The following is a 17,125-nucleotide window of genomic DNA, read 5'->3' as shown; positions in this document are numbered from 1 at the left end:
AGCTTATAATTTTAATATTGAGGATAATGTTATTGGTTTTAACTGCTATAGTATAGAAACTGTAGATAAACACGCCATTTATGTTCTCAATTGGTCCTCTATTACTTGCATTGGTACAAATACTTTCTCCATTATATTTACTGACAACTACTTTTTAAATTAAAGCCATTTTTTTGGATTTGCCCAGCATCACGTTGAATTATGCAAAGATTTCTTCAAATTCAAAGAAAAACATTCTGACAACATGCCACGTTATTTTTCAAAAAATAAACTATATTCTATGCCTCGGCAAATCAGTGAAATATGTTTCTATGTTCATTGAAACAAAACTTTTAAATGTTTAAAAGATTTTCTGTGATCATATATTAAATTTTTTTATCTTAAAGGAATGACTTTAAAATTATGGTCAAGTATAACGATATCTAAAACACAACTAAACTGCAGTTATGACGTTTGTGTACAGATATCAGTTGTTACAATAACTTTGGCAATTTGAACAAAGCTTAAAAATAACAAAATAGTTGGCTTATGTGCAGTTTCCCAAACAAAAAATCTGTGGCTAATAAATCTTTATTTACTTACTTTGCTTAAAGAAAAGTTCTACTAAATTTGATTAAATTTTCATTTAATTAAAAAAAGAATTTTCCAGACAAAATTGAAAGAATTTAACTAAAGTGCTGAAGGTTAAGTGATGTAGAACGGTTGGTTTCGAGACAATTCCGCGAATCTTTCCTTTTTTGAATGTTAACCGGGAAATCTTATTCTAATCAGTGTCTGCTGCAATGTTTCCTTTCAACCTTAACTGTCATGACTCCTGATATATTTCATTTCCCTCGTACTTAATATTACACGCAATTCAAGACACGTTCAATAAAACAACTTTAGCCAAGTCTTTAGATAATCGCCGTTTTTTCTATTTGTTCTACAATATATAGTTCTCCTATAAATGCTTTTATTGAAGTTTAGCAGCAATCTTCGATATTATTATTAATCAACACAAAAAAATATATATAGAAATGCACGATACAATAATGTGCTACTTAGTATAACTACAATGAACTCATACGAAACAAAAAATAATTTACGACAAAAAAAGAACACTTTAGTGATGACAATCTAAGCAATTCAACTACGATTTTGTTTGCGATTCAATTTCTGTGTAGGCAATAGTTACTGACTATTACACTTCCAATGCAAAACGTAAGCAGAATACCATGTCATGTCATTGAAAATACTGTAATAGTGAAGGTATTTTAACTTTCACAAACAACCGCATTTGGTGGCCACCATCTTTTGAAATTCTTCAAAAGTAATCTCTCCGTCGTTGTTCCTCGTGTAGTGCAGTGTTCTATGCTCAGTTGGTACGCAGCAAAGTTTACGGTTTAACTGTTCATAAAAGGAGATTAAAATAGTTCGACTTAGATAATTTCGAGCTTTAGTTTATTTAAACTTGTCATTAAACAAGAGCGTTCGTTTTAGTAAACAGGATTTACCTCGCTTAAAGTTATAGCATGGTAAGTCGTTACGAGGTGACTTGGTATCGGATGACTGCAATTGCCTTGACATTCCCATATATTCCAGGGAGTGGGACCATTCACCGGGTCCCAGGATACACGGATATTCTGAAAGTCATCATATAAATGAGTTTAGAAAATTAACACGCATACGCCACATATACTTTAGTTACCCTAGTAAACGAATCGTCCACGATAAACGGAACAAGATGACAGGCTTCGTATGACGGTGAAGATTTTTTGTGTCGTATCTGACGTCGTTTTCTTTTTGATGCTCTGGTTGGTGAACGGCGTCGGCGCGTAGCTTCAGCTGATCTTCCAAAATGGGTGTCTTCTTGATGACTGTCGCCTGCACATGTTTGCTGCACTTCAATTTGGCACCAAACAATGTTTACCTTAGGTTACGTTAGGTTTAAATAGCTTTCAGCCGAAACCACCGAGTTCAAAATTTAAACTGAAAAAATTAGGCCGGTCAAGTCAAATTAAAGCGCTTGATTTGTCAACAATACACTACTTCGAAATGCTCGAAATCACTGTTTTATACGTTTACAAGAAATTAACTATGCAATACGAACGGTAGAAAGGAAATGGTTCTAAGCCAACATAAAGAATTTACCGCTCATGCTGTTGGAAAGTGTGTCCGGAGAACCTGTCAAGGCTTGCAGCAAAAGTCTCCTTGATCTATCCATGTCATTGTTGGGGCCAGAATAGGAACGTTCAAAATGCATGACAAGACCTACAATTCTTTCAACTACGTTTATGGACTCCTGTACTACTACAAAAAGTAAAAAAAATTTAACAAAGTTCAACCAAAATGCGTCTGCTATAGTATTTATGCTGATGTTCTTGAACAATCGCCTTGACACATTTTACTTACGCGGAGAAGTATATTGTCGTCTCGGAATAACGCTGACTGAAAGTGAAAAATTTCTGCTTCTGTTATGATACCATTGAAAAAGGTGATCAGTTTCCATTTCCAATACCATAAAACGACCGTCTCGAGACGGGCACGAAGACTGCAATGAGTATTTTGTACACATGATTAAGAGTCCTTATTGCAATAAATTCACTTATTTCCACTTCGTTCCATTACTAGTCCGTTATAAGCTACAACTTAAAATGTTAAAGCTTTTATATTGCAGACCTCCATTGCAACAAACTTATAGTATATTAGACAATGATATGGATTGTATATGATCTTTATGCATTCAAGCATTGCTTTGCTCCGCTCCAAGGTCATTACAACGGTAGCGCCGATTGGTATCGACCACCGAGCCTAGCTGTCTTAACTGCTTGGCTACCGAGACGACAAATTAATAACGAATGAAAATTATCATTATACCCATTCTTAAATTTGAACAGAATTTGTAACCACTTTCTAGCAAATAGGGTGTTGAAGGGTTACAATTGTCCACGAAAGCAAGAGACAAATTGTGCGTTGAAAACTAATGTTAATACGCTACCTGGTAGTCCGAGTGCATTACTGTGCGAGCGTTATGGCTTTTCAGTGATACTCGAGTGCTGTATCGGCCGAATAGTTCTCCTATATCGGAAGGACTTAAGCGTGTCAACACTAATTCGGCAGCAATCAAAGTATTCGATGAAAACCTGCATAAAATGGAAGATCCGAATTGCACTTAATATTGCAATGGGTAGGAGAATTACAGTAATTGTTACAGCCTATAGTACAAAATGTGTCGATTCACTAGCCTTGTTTTTATTGGTCTAAATGTTATTTCGCCTGAATTTCCCTCCCAGGTATGTTGTAGTATTGCCGGGGCAACAGCAGCGCTATTTCTTCTCTTCATGAAAAATTTGGTCCAATGTTTTCGAAGTTCTTTTGACTGGCGGTGACATGGTGATATGCGGTCAAGCAGCAAGTCAGCCAAATCTCCTTCCTTGTTTCTCCAGCTTATCAAGGCTGTTTTAACACAATAGATGGTTAATTTGACTTATCATTACCAGTGCGCAACGTTTGCTAACTGCCCATTCACAAAAATATAGACATTGCAAACCTGACAAATAAGAAGAGATGGAAAGCTCACTTCGCCTGCTCTCGTGTGTACGTTCATCGTTGTTCGAAGGCTGATCTAAAATATTTGTTAGCTTTTTCGTCTGTTAAATTTTCATAGAAAGGTGTACAGCAAACAAGCTTTCCAAAGCAGTGAGAGTGATAATTGAAATAGGGAGCTGGGTTATCGCTGGGTTCATGTTACACACCCTGCAGACTGCTGTGCGACGGTGCTGGTTTTCTTGTGAGGATTAAATGTGCTTTGCGATTTGGCTGCTCGGGCAGCTTGTAAGCGCTATCACCCACCCATAACGTATGGTGCTTTGTGGTATGGTTTTACGGGTTTGAAACATCGTAATATTACAACAGTTTGCGTGCATTATAGGGTTAACTTCAATGGTTAATAAAGCAACGACTCCTCGACCATTTCCAGCTCACACATGTTTCAACGATTCCGGGAGGCCAATGTCTAGGATGAGCTCTTTACTGTTTTATTACATCTTAAGAAATATAAATTTCATTCAGCTATAACAAATAGAACTTCAGTTTTTATATGACTCACCCTTGGCAACAGAAGATCTGATGCTTTTTAGAAACCGAAGACATTTTCTAGCTCTGTTATCAGCAAATGAATTGATCCATTGGGGACTGCACAAGAATTTTTAATTGACACAGGATAAGTGATCTTTGGTAAGTTGCAACACACAATAACTGAAGCAGAGTGAAGCAGACAACCATGCAGTTAGGCTACGATGTTGGTAAATGCTTGCTATAACGCAACTTCGGAAAATGGACTTGAAAACCACTCGGCTATCAATGCTGTGTCGAATTAAGTAACTTATTTCAAACTACACTCATTTGTCATTACTTGAACAGCAGTGATGTGGTAAGTATGCAACTTCACACCTCGTTGACATTGAAAACCTTTTGAACTATAGACTATTTTACAGAAAAGAAAACTTACCTGTTTCGATGTTTTAAGCAGTTATAGAAAAATTCTCCATCATTCTTCAAGCTTTTTCCGTGTGTCATCGCAAACATGGTCGTCAACAAAAATAAAAAGTAGAAATAATAAAGCAAACCACAATAACCATTTGACATTTTTCGCTTTTGCCAAATATTTTGTCTAACGGCCATTATAACTAAAAATGTTATTATTTTAACACAGTTACAAGTAACGATATCTGCACGAACACAGCTTCGATTTATAATGAAGAATTATATGCAATTTAATCCTGATGCTTTCCGTCCCAATACGCTGAAAAAGGACTTTCAGCCTTTACGGCTTTTGTAAAGTTACAGAGTTTACCACACTGAGTACCAGTTAACCTTGACAAGCTTTTTATAATTGTATGTTTCAAGCAGTCCACACTGCACACATTACCTTGGCGCGCCGTGCATGGTAATTACACAACGTTTGGCGCGCCGTGGTAATTAGATGACGTTTAATGACCGCAAGCGTAAATAAAAATCAGACTTGATGAGAGCAAGTGTTGACATTACTTGGTTGTAGTAATGGAAAAATTCCTATATTGTGACAAATAACGTTGTTTGAAATGTAAAACTGACATAGCTTTCATTGCCGGATAAACAAACTTTTAGATTTAAACTATTATAGTTGTACCAAAGTTTAATATAAACTTTAATTGTGATATGCACAAACACCGCTGTAACAACCGGCAGTGCAACAGCGCAGAATTGGAAATTTTGCAGCAACTTTTCATTAAACATTTTCTGCATAGTATTTTTAATGTGACGCCTTCAATTTCTTCAAGGCTGAAAACGCAATAAAGTATGTAAATGTAAATAAAAAGTATGTCTACCGTAGTATATACTATAAGATTACTATAACTATATAGTCTATTTGTTTGACCATAAATTAATGGTCTTACACCGACTCTTCTGCAAATACATTTTGAAACGTACCACAAACGCAAAATGTACGGAGCTTGGTAATATATAATATCCTATGAAACATGACATCAGTTGAGATGAAAGTTGTTCACCGCATGCAATCATCCCACTGTAAATGCGTAAATGCGTAAATGCGTAAAGGACTTGCATAAATTGATTATTTTCTTCCTGTACTTAATGAAGAGTTTCCTACCGGTTAAGAACCGCTGAACAACAGCGATAAGCGGAGAAACCGAACTCTGATAAAATCATTATTAAGCGTAACTCCTGTTGTCAAACCCAAACGATTTGGGTTTACAGCTAGCAGTGTTAAGCTGATAGTATACAAATAGCTGTATACTATATTGTGAAATATTGTTTTTAACGGGAAAAATGTCTGTGTATCTTTATTCCATCGGTGTCTGGTTTGATTACGTTCCTTGGTATGTGATGCTATAATAATTGGCAAGAAATTAAAACGAAAGTATGATAATAATTGGACACAAACTGAGTTAATTTAATAAGCTCATATTTGAAGGTTGAGCATAAGTTTTTTATGGTGTAAGTTATAATGTAGCAATTAACACTAGAAGGGCCGCGATTTTCACATACCTAGAAAGACCGGATGCGTCAGTTGACGCAAATTGTTCAACAGCTCAAATTTAAAGCATTAGATTCATATAACTGCATTATTTCTTTTAAAACTGCTTTCATTGAATGTTTTATGTATTTCCATTAAATGAAACGAATACACACCCTCAAATGCATGTGTCAGTTTGACATAACCAGTAAGCCCTTACTCAAACAAAAATTTTGCTATGCACACATTTTGCAATCTTGCGACAACGTTCCACTGTAATGTTCCATTGTGGAACGAATGCTTTTTGACCGTTAGAAATAAAATTATTGCAAAGTTGTGAACCGAGTGCAAACTTGTCATGTACAAAATTTCTTCACCTTTCCGTTTTCAGATCGAAACGTAGGAATCTCATGATTTCTAAAAACCTGATTCTTGGCATGTTTGAGAAAACATTGGACATCCCCATGATGTCCCCCCATAACTCTTCACAGGGAAGTTACGTCATCCTATCACGCCGCGAGGAACCACCAAGTCAATGAATTTTTCTACTTCGATATTTGGCAAGACAAATTGGGAAAGAAGTAGCGTTAAAAAAACTAAACATTTAAAAATAGTGTATAAGGAAGAACATAATTTTTTGAAAATGGAGTGTTTTATTCGGCTGTTGAACGAACGTCGGTCAAACATCTAGGCCTACATGATATTACGACATAAGCGGGCTTCATAACAACACTATCTCCCGCCCGACCAGAAACTTGCTTACGAAAGAAGTGTTCATGCATGACAAAATGACGTTACAATTTATTTCCAGTTCCATCATCTGTCAAATTCATTTTTATTTTAAACTTAATACGGCGTATGTTTTGAATAAATATTATCATAAACTACAGGAGAAGTTTCTTCACCCGTCTTGTAAATATCATCTTTTTCAAGTTCAACGTAATCAAATATTCAACAAGAAATACTTTTACGCGTTTTTCCCAACTTTATATTTAAAAATAAACCAATCGTATTTGTTGTAATTACATCCCCGCATACTAGTCAGTTATAGCACATCAAAACAAGGAACAAGAGATAAAAAGTTAGTATTCACAAATTTGCTTACGAAGAATAGCCTTCGTGAATTGTAAACTTCGAAGTCGGAAAAAAAGTGAGAATATCATAGACTACTATGAGTAGTGTGTGTTCTCCTGTCTTGTAGTTTGCTAGCAGTAGTCTATGGGAATATCGAATCTTCTGCTTAAAATTGTCAAAAGATGGCGCACATCAGCTTGGTTCAAATGTTAAAATAAACTATTGTAAAGAAGGAAAGTTCTTTTTTCCTTCGTCTTGTTTTCAGAACAAGAGAACCTAGCGTTTTAGCTGTCTGCTCATATTGGCTTTTCGTCTGTTTGCCTGACCACCAGTCTGGTCACAAATCTCAGACATATTAATTCAGATTGTTACTCATGTTACTGTTAGTTGATTTTATGAGTTTTGCAGCAACACATGGATGATGGCAGAACAGCATTAACTTTTTATGATTTGAAAACAATAAATAAAGAAGGTTGAAGATTAATGGCGTTTTTTAAACATGAGGTATCGCAAATTTTAGGTTGCTCGTTCAAATGCAAAAAAAGCTTTATTTACACGTAAAACAGTTAGTCATATAAATAGATAAATAAGTAACTCCTACTCAGGCCAAAAAAAAAACAATCTAAAGCTTACGAAAACTCTGGGAAAGTAAACTATTTTGGCTTTCTTCACTGTTCTTAAAAACATGAATAGGAAAATAAAAATTATAACTTAACCCTAGAGTGCCATCCAATATCCTAGTTTTTATTTTACTAACCTATCTACGTAATATCATAGTATGCCAAAATGCAGTAGTTGCTATTAACAACGGGATTCCCCCTGCATCATATTGTCCAAAGCAAATTTGCCTTACAAGACATAAACTCCCATGTCGAAAGAAACGTTGTCCGGTGCACAACATAGTTACCTGGTGCACAAAATGGGTCAAAAACGCTACTTTGTAAGCTAACTAATTCCCAAACAGTGACATGTGGCGCACACTCACGCATACCGATGCACATTTTTTGTTGCCTATTGGTGCTGGTGTACACCAGTCTTTGAAAATTACAGTGTTCGGTGCACAAAAAAACTTATATTCCATACTGGCGTAAACTTGAGCTTAAATCCTAAGAAGTTACTTGCCATACGATTAGAGTAAAGTCGTTAGAGAGTTACTTGCATCTGACAGTCTGAATGCTATTGGTACCAGTATACAGTTTAAACGGCATACCGGCATACAAGGAACATTTTTAATACAATGCTGAATAAATAGTTAATATCTGTGCAGGACTTAAGTTGGCTTGGCTTATTTATTTGGCTGCTACTATTTCACCGGAAAAAATTGTGCGTTCATAGCTATATTTTAAAAATTACACAAGTTTGCATAAGCTGTGCAGTGTTAATTGTGCTTATAAAACTGGTTTATTTTGGAGTTAAAAGTAGACTTAATATTGTTATTTTCTGCAAGAAGATGTTTTTGAAAAATCCTACTCTTACCAGTTTATGTAAAAGCCATTTCAACTGACAAGAAGATGGCTAGTTTTATAATATATGGTAGGCTAGACCTATAGCAAAGATTCATATTCCTTGCTATAGGAACAAAGAAAGAAGAACAAAGTTTGTGTAAATGCGTAAGATTTCATGATCGAACATAGGTAATTATACATAGATGTTATTGTTTCATTGTAAAAGATGCTTTTTATCTGCCCTGCTTGAAAGTATGTATGATTTCTTCGACGCAGAAAGTTAGCTTTTGTGCCAACTTTCTTGTGTAGAATTGCTGTTTTGCAGTATATTCTAGAGACGAATTTCAGTATTTATTGTTGATTAAACTTATCTAAACTGGTGATTACTAGAATTCTATGTTGCTGCTGACTTTTAAATTGATCACTGCTCTGTTTGCATATTTTAGACTTAAATCACATCTGCATTTTAGAAAACGCAAACAGATCGATTGCTATTTTATTACATATTGTAAGTAGATCAATGTAATCCAACTCATAAAACTGTTTTTCTCTCTCTTGCATCACCACCACATCACAGCTGTGTAAGTGTATATATATGATATGTAAAATATTAGTCACATTTTACACATTGCCATAAAAAGAAATCTGAGCGAGTAAAATTAATAATTTTTGGAGTGCATTCAAGAATCGTTACACTATACTTGTGTAAAGAAATATATTTTGGTATTAATACATTTTGCAATTCACAAAACTTTCCAAAAAATTTTACCTTTCTATTGTTAAAAATAAACAAACGAATAAATTTGTCCTTTATTTCAATATGTCTGGTATCTGTGTAAACAAGTGTATTGCATATAATACCTGTATATTTTCGTTTATTTGAACAATTTCAGACATAAATCTTTTTAAAAACGTCCTTTAAAAAAACTTCAACATTGCAATTTTTGTAATGACCTTTAACTAATAAATGTTATTTGTTTAAATTAACTTTCATTTCAACAGATTATTTTTTTCTATAGTATTTACTGTTTATGCCCAGCCGAAACGGAATGAGTGACGGAGGTGATTCAGCTGACCTTCGTCCTCCCTCCGATAATGTATGTAAAACTGCATGTTTGTTTATAACCTGAGATATAAAAAGCATTTTTGAAACGTGAGATATAACAAGTATGGCATTTGCAATTTTAGCTTGTAGATCTCCACATCTCTGTGGTTCCCATGGAACATTGGGTGGAAAGGCTGAATTATGCTAGTCATAAAATTATTGGAGATACTTTTTCTGCTGGATTTATTCGGTAAGTGCTTGAATAACTTAGCAAATGTATTAGTATATTGAATATTGCACATCATTAACTATTATTTTGAATTTTGTTTTAATCATCTTTAAATAGAGTTTTGCCTGAAACGTCTGTGGTAAAGCTACGTTATGATATTTTACATTCAAAGTTTACATTGCTTATAGAAAAGTCCTTGTAAATGTAATTAAATTTTCCTTTAATTTAAAAAGAACTGCTCCCAAACAAAAGTAAAAGTGTTTAAGTAAAATACTATAGGTAAAGTGATGTAGAACGGTTGGTTTGGAGACAATTCCGCGAATCGTTCCTTTTTTGAACGCTAAACGGGAAATCTTAGTCTAATCAGTGTCTGCTGCAGTGTTTCCTTTCAACCTTAACTGTCATGACTCATGATATATTTCATTTCGCTCGTACTTAATATTACACGCAATTGAAGATACGTTCAATAAAACAACTTATACCAAGTCACAAGATAATCGCCGTTTTTTCTTTTTGTTCTACAATATATAGTTCTCCTATAAATGCTTTCTTTGAAGTTTAGCAGCATCCTTTCGACATTATTATTAATCAACACAAAAAATATATATAGAAATACACGATGCAATTAACGTGCTACTTAATACAACTACAAGGAACTCATACGAAACAAAAAATAATTTACGACAAAAAGGAACACTTTAGTGATGACAATCTAAGCAATTCAACTACGATTTCGTTTGCGATTCAATTTCTGTGTAGGCAATAGTTACCGACTATTACACTTCCTATGCAAAACGTAGGCAGAATACCTTTCATGTCATTGAAAATACTGTAATAGTGAAGGCATTTAACTTTCACAAACAACCGCATTTGGTGGCCACCATCTTTCGAAAATGTTCAAAAGTAATCTCTCCGTCGTTGTTCCTCGTGTAGTGAAGTGTTCTATGCTTAGTTGGTACGCAGCAAACGTCATGGTTTAACTGTTCATAAAAGGAGATTAAAATAGTTCGACTTGCATAATTTCGAGCTGTAGTTTAAAAACTTGGCATGAAACAAGAGCATTCGTTAAACTAAACACGATTTACCTGGCTTAAAGTTATAGCATGGGAAGTCGCTTCGAGGTGACTTGGTATCGGATGACTGCATTCGCCTTGACATTCCCATATATTCAAGTGAGTGGGACCATTCACCGGGTCCCAGGATACACGGATATTCTGAAAGCCATCATATAAATGAGTTTAGAAAATTAATACCTATACGCCGCGTATATACTTTAGTTACCCTAGTAAACGAATCCGGCAAGATAAACGGAACAAGATGACAGGCTTCGTAAGATGGTGAAGGTCTTTTGTGTTTTATCTGACGTCGTTTTCTTTTCGATGCTCTGGTTGGTGAACGGCGTCGGCGCGTAGCTTCAGCTGATCTTCCAAAATGATGTTCCACTTCTAGACGACTGTCGCCTGCACATGTTTGCTGCACTTCAATTTGGCACCAAACAATGTTTACCTTAGGTTACGTTAGGTTTACATAGCTTGCAGCCGAAACCACCGAGTTCAAAGCTAAAACGGAAAAAATTAGGCCGGTCAAGTCAAATTAAAGCGCTTGGTTTGTGAAAAATCAAGTACTTCGAAATGCTCGCAATTACTGTTTTATACGTTTTTAAGAAATTAACTATGCGATACGAACGGTAGAAAGGAAATAGTTCTAAGCCAACATAAAGCATTTACCGCCCATGCTGTTGGAAAGTGTGTCCGGAGAACCTGTCAAGGCTTGTAGCAAAAGCCTCCTTGATCTATCCATGTCATTGTTGGGGCCAGAATAGGAACGTTCAAAATGCATGACAAGACCTACAATTCTTTCAACTACGTTTATGGGCTCCTGTACTACTACGAAAAGTAAAAAAAAAACAATTTAACAATGTTCAACCAAAATGCGTCTGCTATAGTATTTATGCTGATGTTCTTGAACAATCGCCTTGACACATTTTACTTACGTGGAGAAGTATATTGTCGTCTCGGAATAACGCTGACTGAAAGTGAAAAATTTCTGCTTCTGTTATGATACCATTGAAAAAGATGATTAGTTTCCATTTCCAATACCATAAAACGACCGTCTCGAGACGGGCACGAAGACTGCAAAGATTATTTTGTACACATGATTAAGAGTCCTTATTGCAATAAACTCACTTGTTTCCACTTCGTTCCATTACTAGTCCGTTATAAGCTACACCTTAAAATGTTAAAGCTTTTATATTGCAGACTTCCGTTGCAACAAACTTATTAGACAATGATATGGATTGTATATGATCTTTATGCATTCAAGCATTGATGTTTTCCCCCAAGGTCATTACAACGGTAGCGCTAATTGGTATCGACCACCGAGCCTAGCTGTCTAACTGCTTGGCTACCGAGACGACAAATTAATAACAAATGAAAATTATCATTATATCCATTGTTAAATTTAAACACAATTTGCAACCACGCGTTAAAAAATAATGTTAATACGCTACCTGGTAGTCTGAGTGCATTACTGTGCGAGCGTTATGGCTTTTCAGTGATACCCGAGTGCTGTATCGGCCGAATAGTTCTCCTATATCGGAAGGGCTTGAACGTGTCAACACTAATTCGGCAGCAATCAAAGTATTCGATGAAAACCTGCATAAAATTGAAGATCCGAATTGCACTTAATATTGCAATGGGTAGGAGAATTACAGCAATTTTTACAGCCTATAGTACAAAATGTATCGATTCACTAACCTTGTTTTTATTGGTCTAAATGTTATTTCGCCTGAATTTCCATCCCAGGTATGTTGTAGTATTGCCGGGGCAACAGCAGCGCTATTTCTTCTCTTCATGAAAAATTTGGTCCAATGTTTTCGAAGTTCTTTTGACTGGCGGTGACATGGTGATATGCGGTCAAGCAGCAAGTCAGCCAAATCTCCTTCCTTGTTTCTCCAGCTTACCAAGGCTGTTTTATCACAATAGATGGTTAATTTGACTTATCATTACCAGTGCCCAACGTTTGCTAACTGCCCATTCACAAAAATATAGACAATGCAAACCTGACAAATAAGAAGAGATAGAAAGCTCACTTCGCCTGCTCTCGTGTATGCGTACATCGTTGTTCGAAGGCTGATCTAAAATGTTTGTTCGATTTTTCGTTTGTTAAATTTTCATAGAAAGGTGTACAGCAAACAAGCTTTCCAAAGCAGTGAGAGTGATAATTGAAATAGGGAGCTGGGTTATCGCTGGGTTTATGTTACACACCCTGCTGACTGCTGAGCGACGATGCTGGATTTCTTGAGGATTAACTGTGCTTTGCGATTTGGCTGCTCGGGTAGCTTGTAAGCGCTATCACCCACCCATAACGTATGGTGATTTGTGGTATGGTTTTACGGGTTTTAAACATCGCAATATTACAACAGTTTGCGTGCATTATAGGGTTAACTTCAATGGTTAATACGGCAACGACTCCTCGATCATCCCCAGCTTAAACATGTTTCAACGATTCCGGGAGGCCAAGGTCTAGGATCAGCTCGTTACTGTTTTATTACATCTTAATATAAATTTCATTCAGCTATAACAAAAAGAACTTCACTTTTTACATAACTTACCCTGGGCAACAGAAGACCTGATGCTTTTTAGAAACCGAAGACATTTTCTAGCTCTGTTATCAACCAATGTATTGATCCATTGGGGACTGCACAAGAATTTTTAATTGACACAGGCTAAGTGATCTTTGGTAAGTTGCAACACACTTTAACTGAAGCAGAGTAAAGCAGACAACCATGCAGTTAGGCTATGCTGCTGGTAAATGCTTGCTATAACGCAACTTCTGAAAATGGACTTGAAAATCACTCGGCTGTCAATGCTGTGTCGAGTTAAAGTAACTTATTTCAAACTACACTCATTTATCATTACTTGAACAGCAGTGGTGTGGTAAGTATGCAACTTCTCACCTCGTTGACATTAAACCTTTTAAAATAACTATAGACTATTTTACAGAAAAGAAAACTTACCTGTTTCGATGTTTTAAGCAGTTATAGAAAAATTCTCCATCATTCTTCAAACTTTTTCCGTGTGTCGTCGCAAACATGGTCGTCAACAAAAATAAGAAGTAGAAATAATAAATCAAACCACAATAACCATTTGACATTTTTCGCTTTTGGCAAATATTTTGTCTAACGGCCATTATAACTAAAAATGTTATTATTTTAGCACAATTACAAGTAACGATATCTGCACGAAGAAAGCTTCGGTTTATAATGAAGAATTATATGCAATTTAATCCTGATGTTTTCCGTCCCAACACGCTGAAAAAGGACTTTCAGCCTTTACGGCTTTTGTGAAGTGACAAACTTTACCACACTGAGTACCAGTTAACCTTGACAAGCTTTTTATAATTGTATGTTTCAAGCAGTCCACACTGCACACATTACCTTGGCGCGCCGTGCATGGTAATTACACAACGTTTGACGCGCCGTGGTAATTAGATGACGTTTAATGACCGCAAGCGTAAATAAAAATCAGACTTGATGAGAGCAAGTGTTGACATTACTTGGTTGCAGTAATGGCAGAATTCCTACATTGTGATGGTTGAGACAAATAACGTTGTTTGAAATGTAAAACTGACATAGCTTTCATTGCCGGATAAACAAACTGTTAGATTTAAAGTATTATAGTTTTACCAAAATTAATATAAAGTTTAATTCGAACATATCCTATACAGATGCTACATTAAATTATTTCATGCTGTAAGCGTTATTATGAAGTATTAGGGTTGCGAAATAATCGGGATTTTAAATACTTGTTTTCACCGGGTTCAATTTTCAAAAAAACGACTTAACCTGTTTTACACTAAGTACATGTAAAATAACCTGTTAAGGTTTATGATAACATTATTATTTAGCCTATCCTTCAATGTTAGGCACTGGTAGATATTATGATACAAACTATCAATAGAGGTAAACTTTTTCAAAATTAGCGAATAAAAAGGAAACTATTGTTTACTGGACATGATAAGGAAACTTGAACGCAAAGAAAATATGAAATATGAAGTGTCGTCAGGGTTAAAAACGTCAGCCACGAAACCATGCAACGCTCTTGGTAAGGTATTAACGACGTTTATTCCTATTTACTGGTTCCAATACACAGTTTCCATGTCATGCAACACCACAATAACAGTTCAAGAAATCAAATATAAAGTTATCAGTGGAATAACACACAAAGAATATTTCGATGAAACGAGCTTCAGCGGTGAGGACTGAAGAACCATCAGTCCAAAGGTAAATACTCCGATACACAGGGTTACCCAAGGAATTCTAACGTGGGATTTGTGCTATGTTCCATGCTGGACAGTTTGTTTTTACATAATAACACACTTGAATTAGAAAACTTTGCTACGATACATTTGCATTTTGCCCCACATGTATAAGAAAATTTATTATTATTGACGTCTCGTAACAAAAACAAAATGGGACAGGTATACAAACTGCCATAATTGATATAATGGGACAGAAAAAGTTTCCCCTGGACAACCCTGCCCATACCAGATCCCATACCATACCATTTTGTGTATAGGAAATAGGCCTTTCTAAACACATAAAGACCTTTCGTATTGCATTTTTTGAGCGACCTTTATGTTTTTGATCTTATATAGATTACTTTTATAACATATTTTGAATATAGTTACAAAGATAGTGCAGTATGTTTGAAGTAAGTTTTGCATGTTTCAGAAGTTGCATCGTTTTCCTTACCCAGTGATTGCGTATAGGTGTTTCAAACGTGTGGGTTGTACACAACGTTTTGCTTACGTTAGTAACATTGTGGGTGTCAACTCACTTATTGTTTTGTTACCTGATTAAAAACCTTCAATTCATAATGATTTGTTGTATTCGTGCAGTGAATAGTTTACCCCAAAGTGGTATCAAGGACAATAACAAAGCTTAGATAATTATTTCATGGTCAAAATTGCATTGTAAAACTACCGCCTATAGATAAACCGGTTTCTGCTTTGTTGAAATTATCAACGAGTTTTATTGCTTACAGATTGAGAACAGCGTATATCGAGAGAAAAGTTGATGAGAAAGTGACAAAACAATTCACAGCTATCACTTTTGTTAAGGTTTCTTTATAGGTTGTCTGTTTGACTGGCGTGAAGCTGGTTACCGAGTACCCTGGTTACTTCTGGGATTACTTATTCGCATGGTTTACTCATAAAATTATTTTCTACCTGTTTTAAACCCGTAATTTTAAAAAAAAATCGTAAAAATTAAATTCAAATAGATTTATATCAATTTAATTGGATTCGTTTAAATTCGTATTGATTGAAAAAATATTTTCCAAAAATTGAAGAAATTTTAAATTAATGAAGATAAATTCAAATAAGTTTAATTTACAACAAAATAGCAAATGTTTAAAAAAACTGAAATATGGGCTATTAAAAAAGCAAACTAGTATATTAATATAAATTCAAACTTAATTGCATTACACTGTCATTATGGTGTTTAAAAATGAAACACAATTTCACTTCTTTAAACATGTTGAAGTGTTTAATTTTGTACGTAGGTGTATAGAACTTGTTAATTTGACAAAATTTTAACACTTTATGGTGTAAACACGACAAACCATGACACGTTTAATATTGATTTATGTCTGTTCTACACAAATTTCAAAAAAGTGAAGATAAATTGAGATAAAATCGAATTTATTTTTATCAAATCTGCTAAAGTGAATGAAATTGGAAATACATTTAAAAAATCATAAACTGAAACAAAGTATTATTAAAATAAAAATAAATTTCAAAAAAAAATGTGAAGCTAAATTGAGATAAAATCGAATTTATTTTTATCAAATCTGTTAAAGTGAATGAAATTTGAAATACATTTAAAAAATCATAGATATCAAAGATAGAATAAAAACAAATTGACACCAGCTCTTTTACATTTTGAATAAGCATAATTGAAACAGTAACCTGGAACCGGTAGTCAGCTTCGTCATGAAAATGTGATTGTAAACTTGTACGTCACCTGTTTAAGTTATTACAATGCTTATGCATTACATGTATAACATGTATACCATGTATGGTAAGATGTATTACAATGCTTATGCATTACAACCTACGCGAATGGTTTAAAAAACAATCTCAGGGGCGTACTGATAGAAAGTCAAACTAAGTTAATTCCGGATTCAATAAGTCACGTTATAAACGCTGTGCAGTGCAACATGGTACAGTTCAGGCTGCACTTGCACGTGACGTCACCACTTATACAATACGTTTAAAATACCATATTCAACAAATACCACAGTTTCTTTACAGGATTGTAATTACAATAT

At 34.9% G+C, this 17,125-nt stretch overlaps 3 protein-coding genes across 7 annotated transcripts; 1 reads left to right on the top strand and 2 right to left on the bottom strand.

Moving 5' to 3' along the window:
- Positions 1-803: 803 nt before the first annotated feature.
- On the bottom strand, positions 804-5,044 carry LOC143461019 (uncharacterized). Of its 2 annotated transcripts, none has more exons than XM_076958757.1 (10): positions 4,490-5,044; positions 4,088-4,173; positions 3,530-3,604; positions 3,225-3,435; positions 2,978-3,122; positions 2,392-2,530; positions 2,131-2,286; positions 1,688-1,863; positions 1,494-1,622; positions 804-1,386 (listed from the first exon to the last, which is right to left on the bottom strand). In XM_076958757.1, the coding sequence occupies exons 1-10, from the start codon at positions 4,660-4,662 to the stop codon at positions 1,261-1,263; spliced, it is 1,416 nt and encodes a 471-aa protein (XP_076814872.1). In that variant the 5' UTR covers positions 4,663-5,044; the 3' UTR covers positions 804-1,260. The 2 variants fall into 2 exon arrangements, with proteins under 2 accessions (XP_076814872.1, XP_076814871.1); XM_076958756.1 differs by having other exon boundaries at positions 2,131-2,289; positions 4,490-5,041.
- Positions 5,045-7,406: 2,362 nt separating this feature from the next.
- On the top strand, positions 7,407-17,122 carry LOC143461021 (spermatogenesis-associated protein 1-like). 3 transcript variants are annotated; one of them, XM_076958761.1, is made up of 4 exons: positions 7,407-8,706; positions 9,537-9,614; positions 9,706-9,812; positions 15,839-17,122. In XM_076958761.1, exons 2-4 carry the CDS (start codon positions 9,549-9,551, stop codon positions 15,924-15,926), a joined length of 261 nt encoding a protein of 86 aa, XP_076814876.1. In that variant the 5' UTR covers positions 7,407-8,706; positions 9,537-9,548; the 3' UTR covers positions 15,927-17,122. The 3 variants fall into 3 exon arrangements, with proteins under 3 accessions (XP_076814876.1, XP_076814877.1, XP_076814875.1); XM_076958762.1 differs by lacking the exons at positions 7,407-8,706; positions 15,839-17,122 and adding exons at positions 8,713-9,098; positions 9,909-10,200; XM_076958760.1 differs by lacking the exon at positions 7,407-8,706 and adding an exon at positions 8,721-9,098 and having other exon boundaries at positions 15,839-17,115.
- LOC143461017 (uncharacterized) lies at positions 10,191-15,811 on the bottom strand. 2 transcript variants are annotated; one of them, XM_076958752.1, is made up of 10 exons: positions 13,810-15,811; positions 13,405-13,490; positions 12,853-12,927; positions 12,548-12,758; positions 12,301-12,445; positions 11,785-11,923; positions 11,519-11,674; positions 11,073-11,251; positions 10,877-11,005; positions 10,191-10,771 (listed from the first exon to the last, which is right to left on the bottom strand). In XM_076958752.1, the coding sequence occupies exons 1-10, from the start codon at positions 13,980-13,982 to the stop codon at positions 10,646-10,648; spliced, it is 1,419 nt and encodes a 472-aa protein (XP_076814867.1). In that variant the 5' UTR covers positions 13,983-15,811; the 3' UTR covers positions 10,191-10,645. The 2 variants fall into 2 exon arrangements, with proteins under 2 accessions (XP_076814867.1, XP_076814866.1); XM_076958751.1 differs by having other exon boundaries at positions 11,519-11,677; positions 13,810-15,802.
- Positions 17,123-17,125: the final 3 nt, after the last annotated feature.

Source organism: Clavelina lepadiformis, chromosome 5 (assembly GCF_947623445.1).
Source record: "Clavelina lepadiformis chromosome 5, kaClaLepa1.1, whole genome shotgun sequence".
In the NCBI taxonomy this organism is placed as follows: Eukaryota; Metazoa; Chordata; class Ascidiacea; order Aplousobranchia; family Clavelinidae; genus Clavelina; species Clavelina lepadiformis.
The sequence above is the reverse complement of the archived record's forward strand: the minus strand, read 5'-3'. Positions and strand labels throughout refer to the sequence as shown.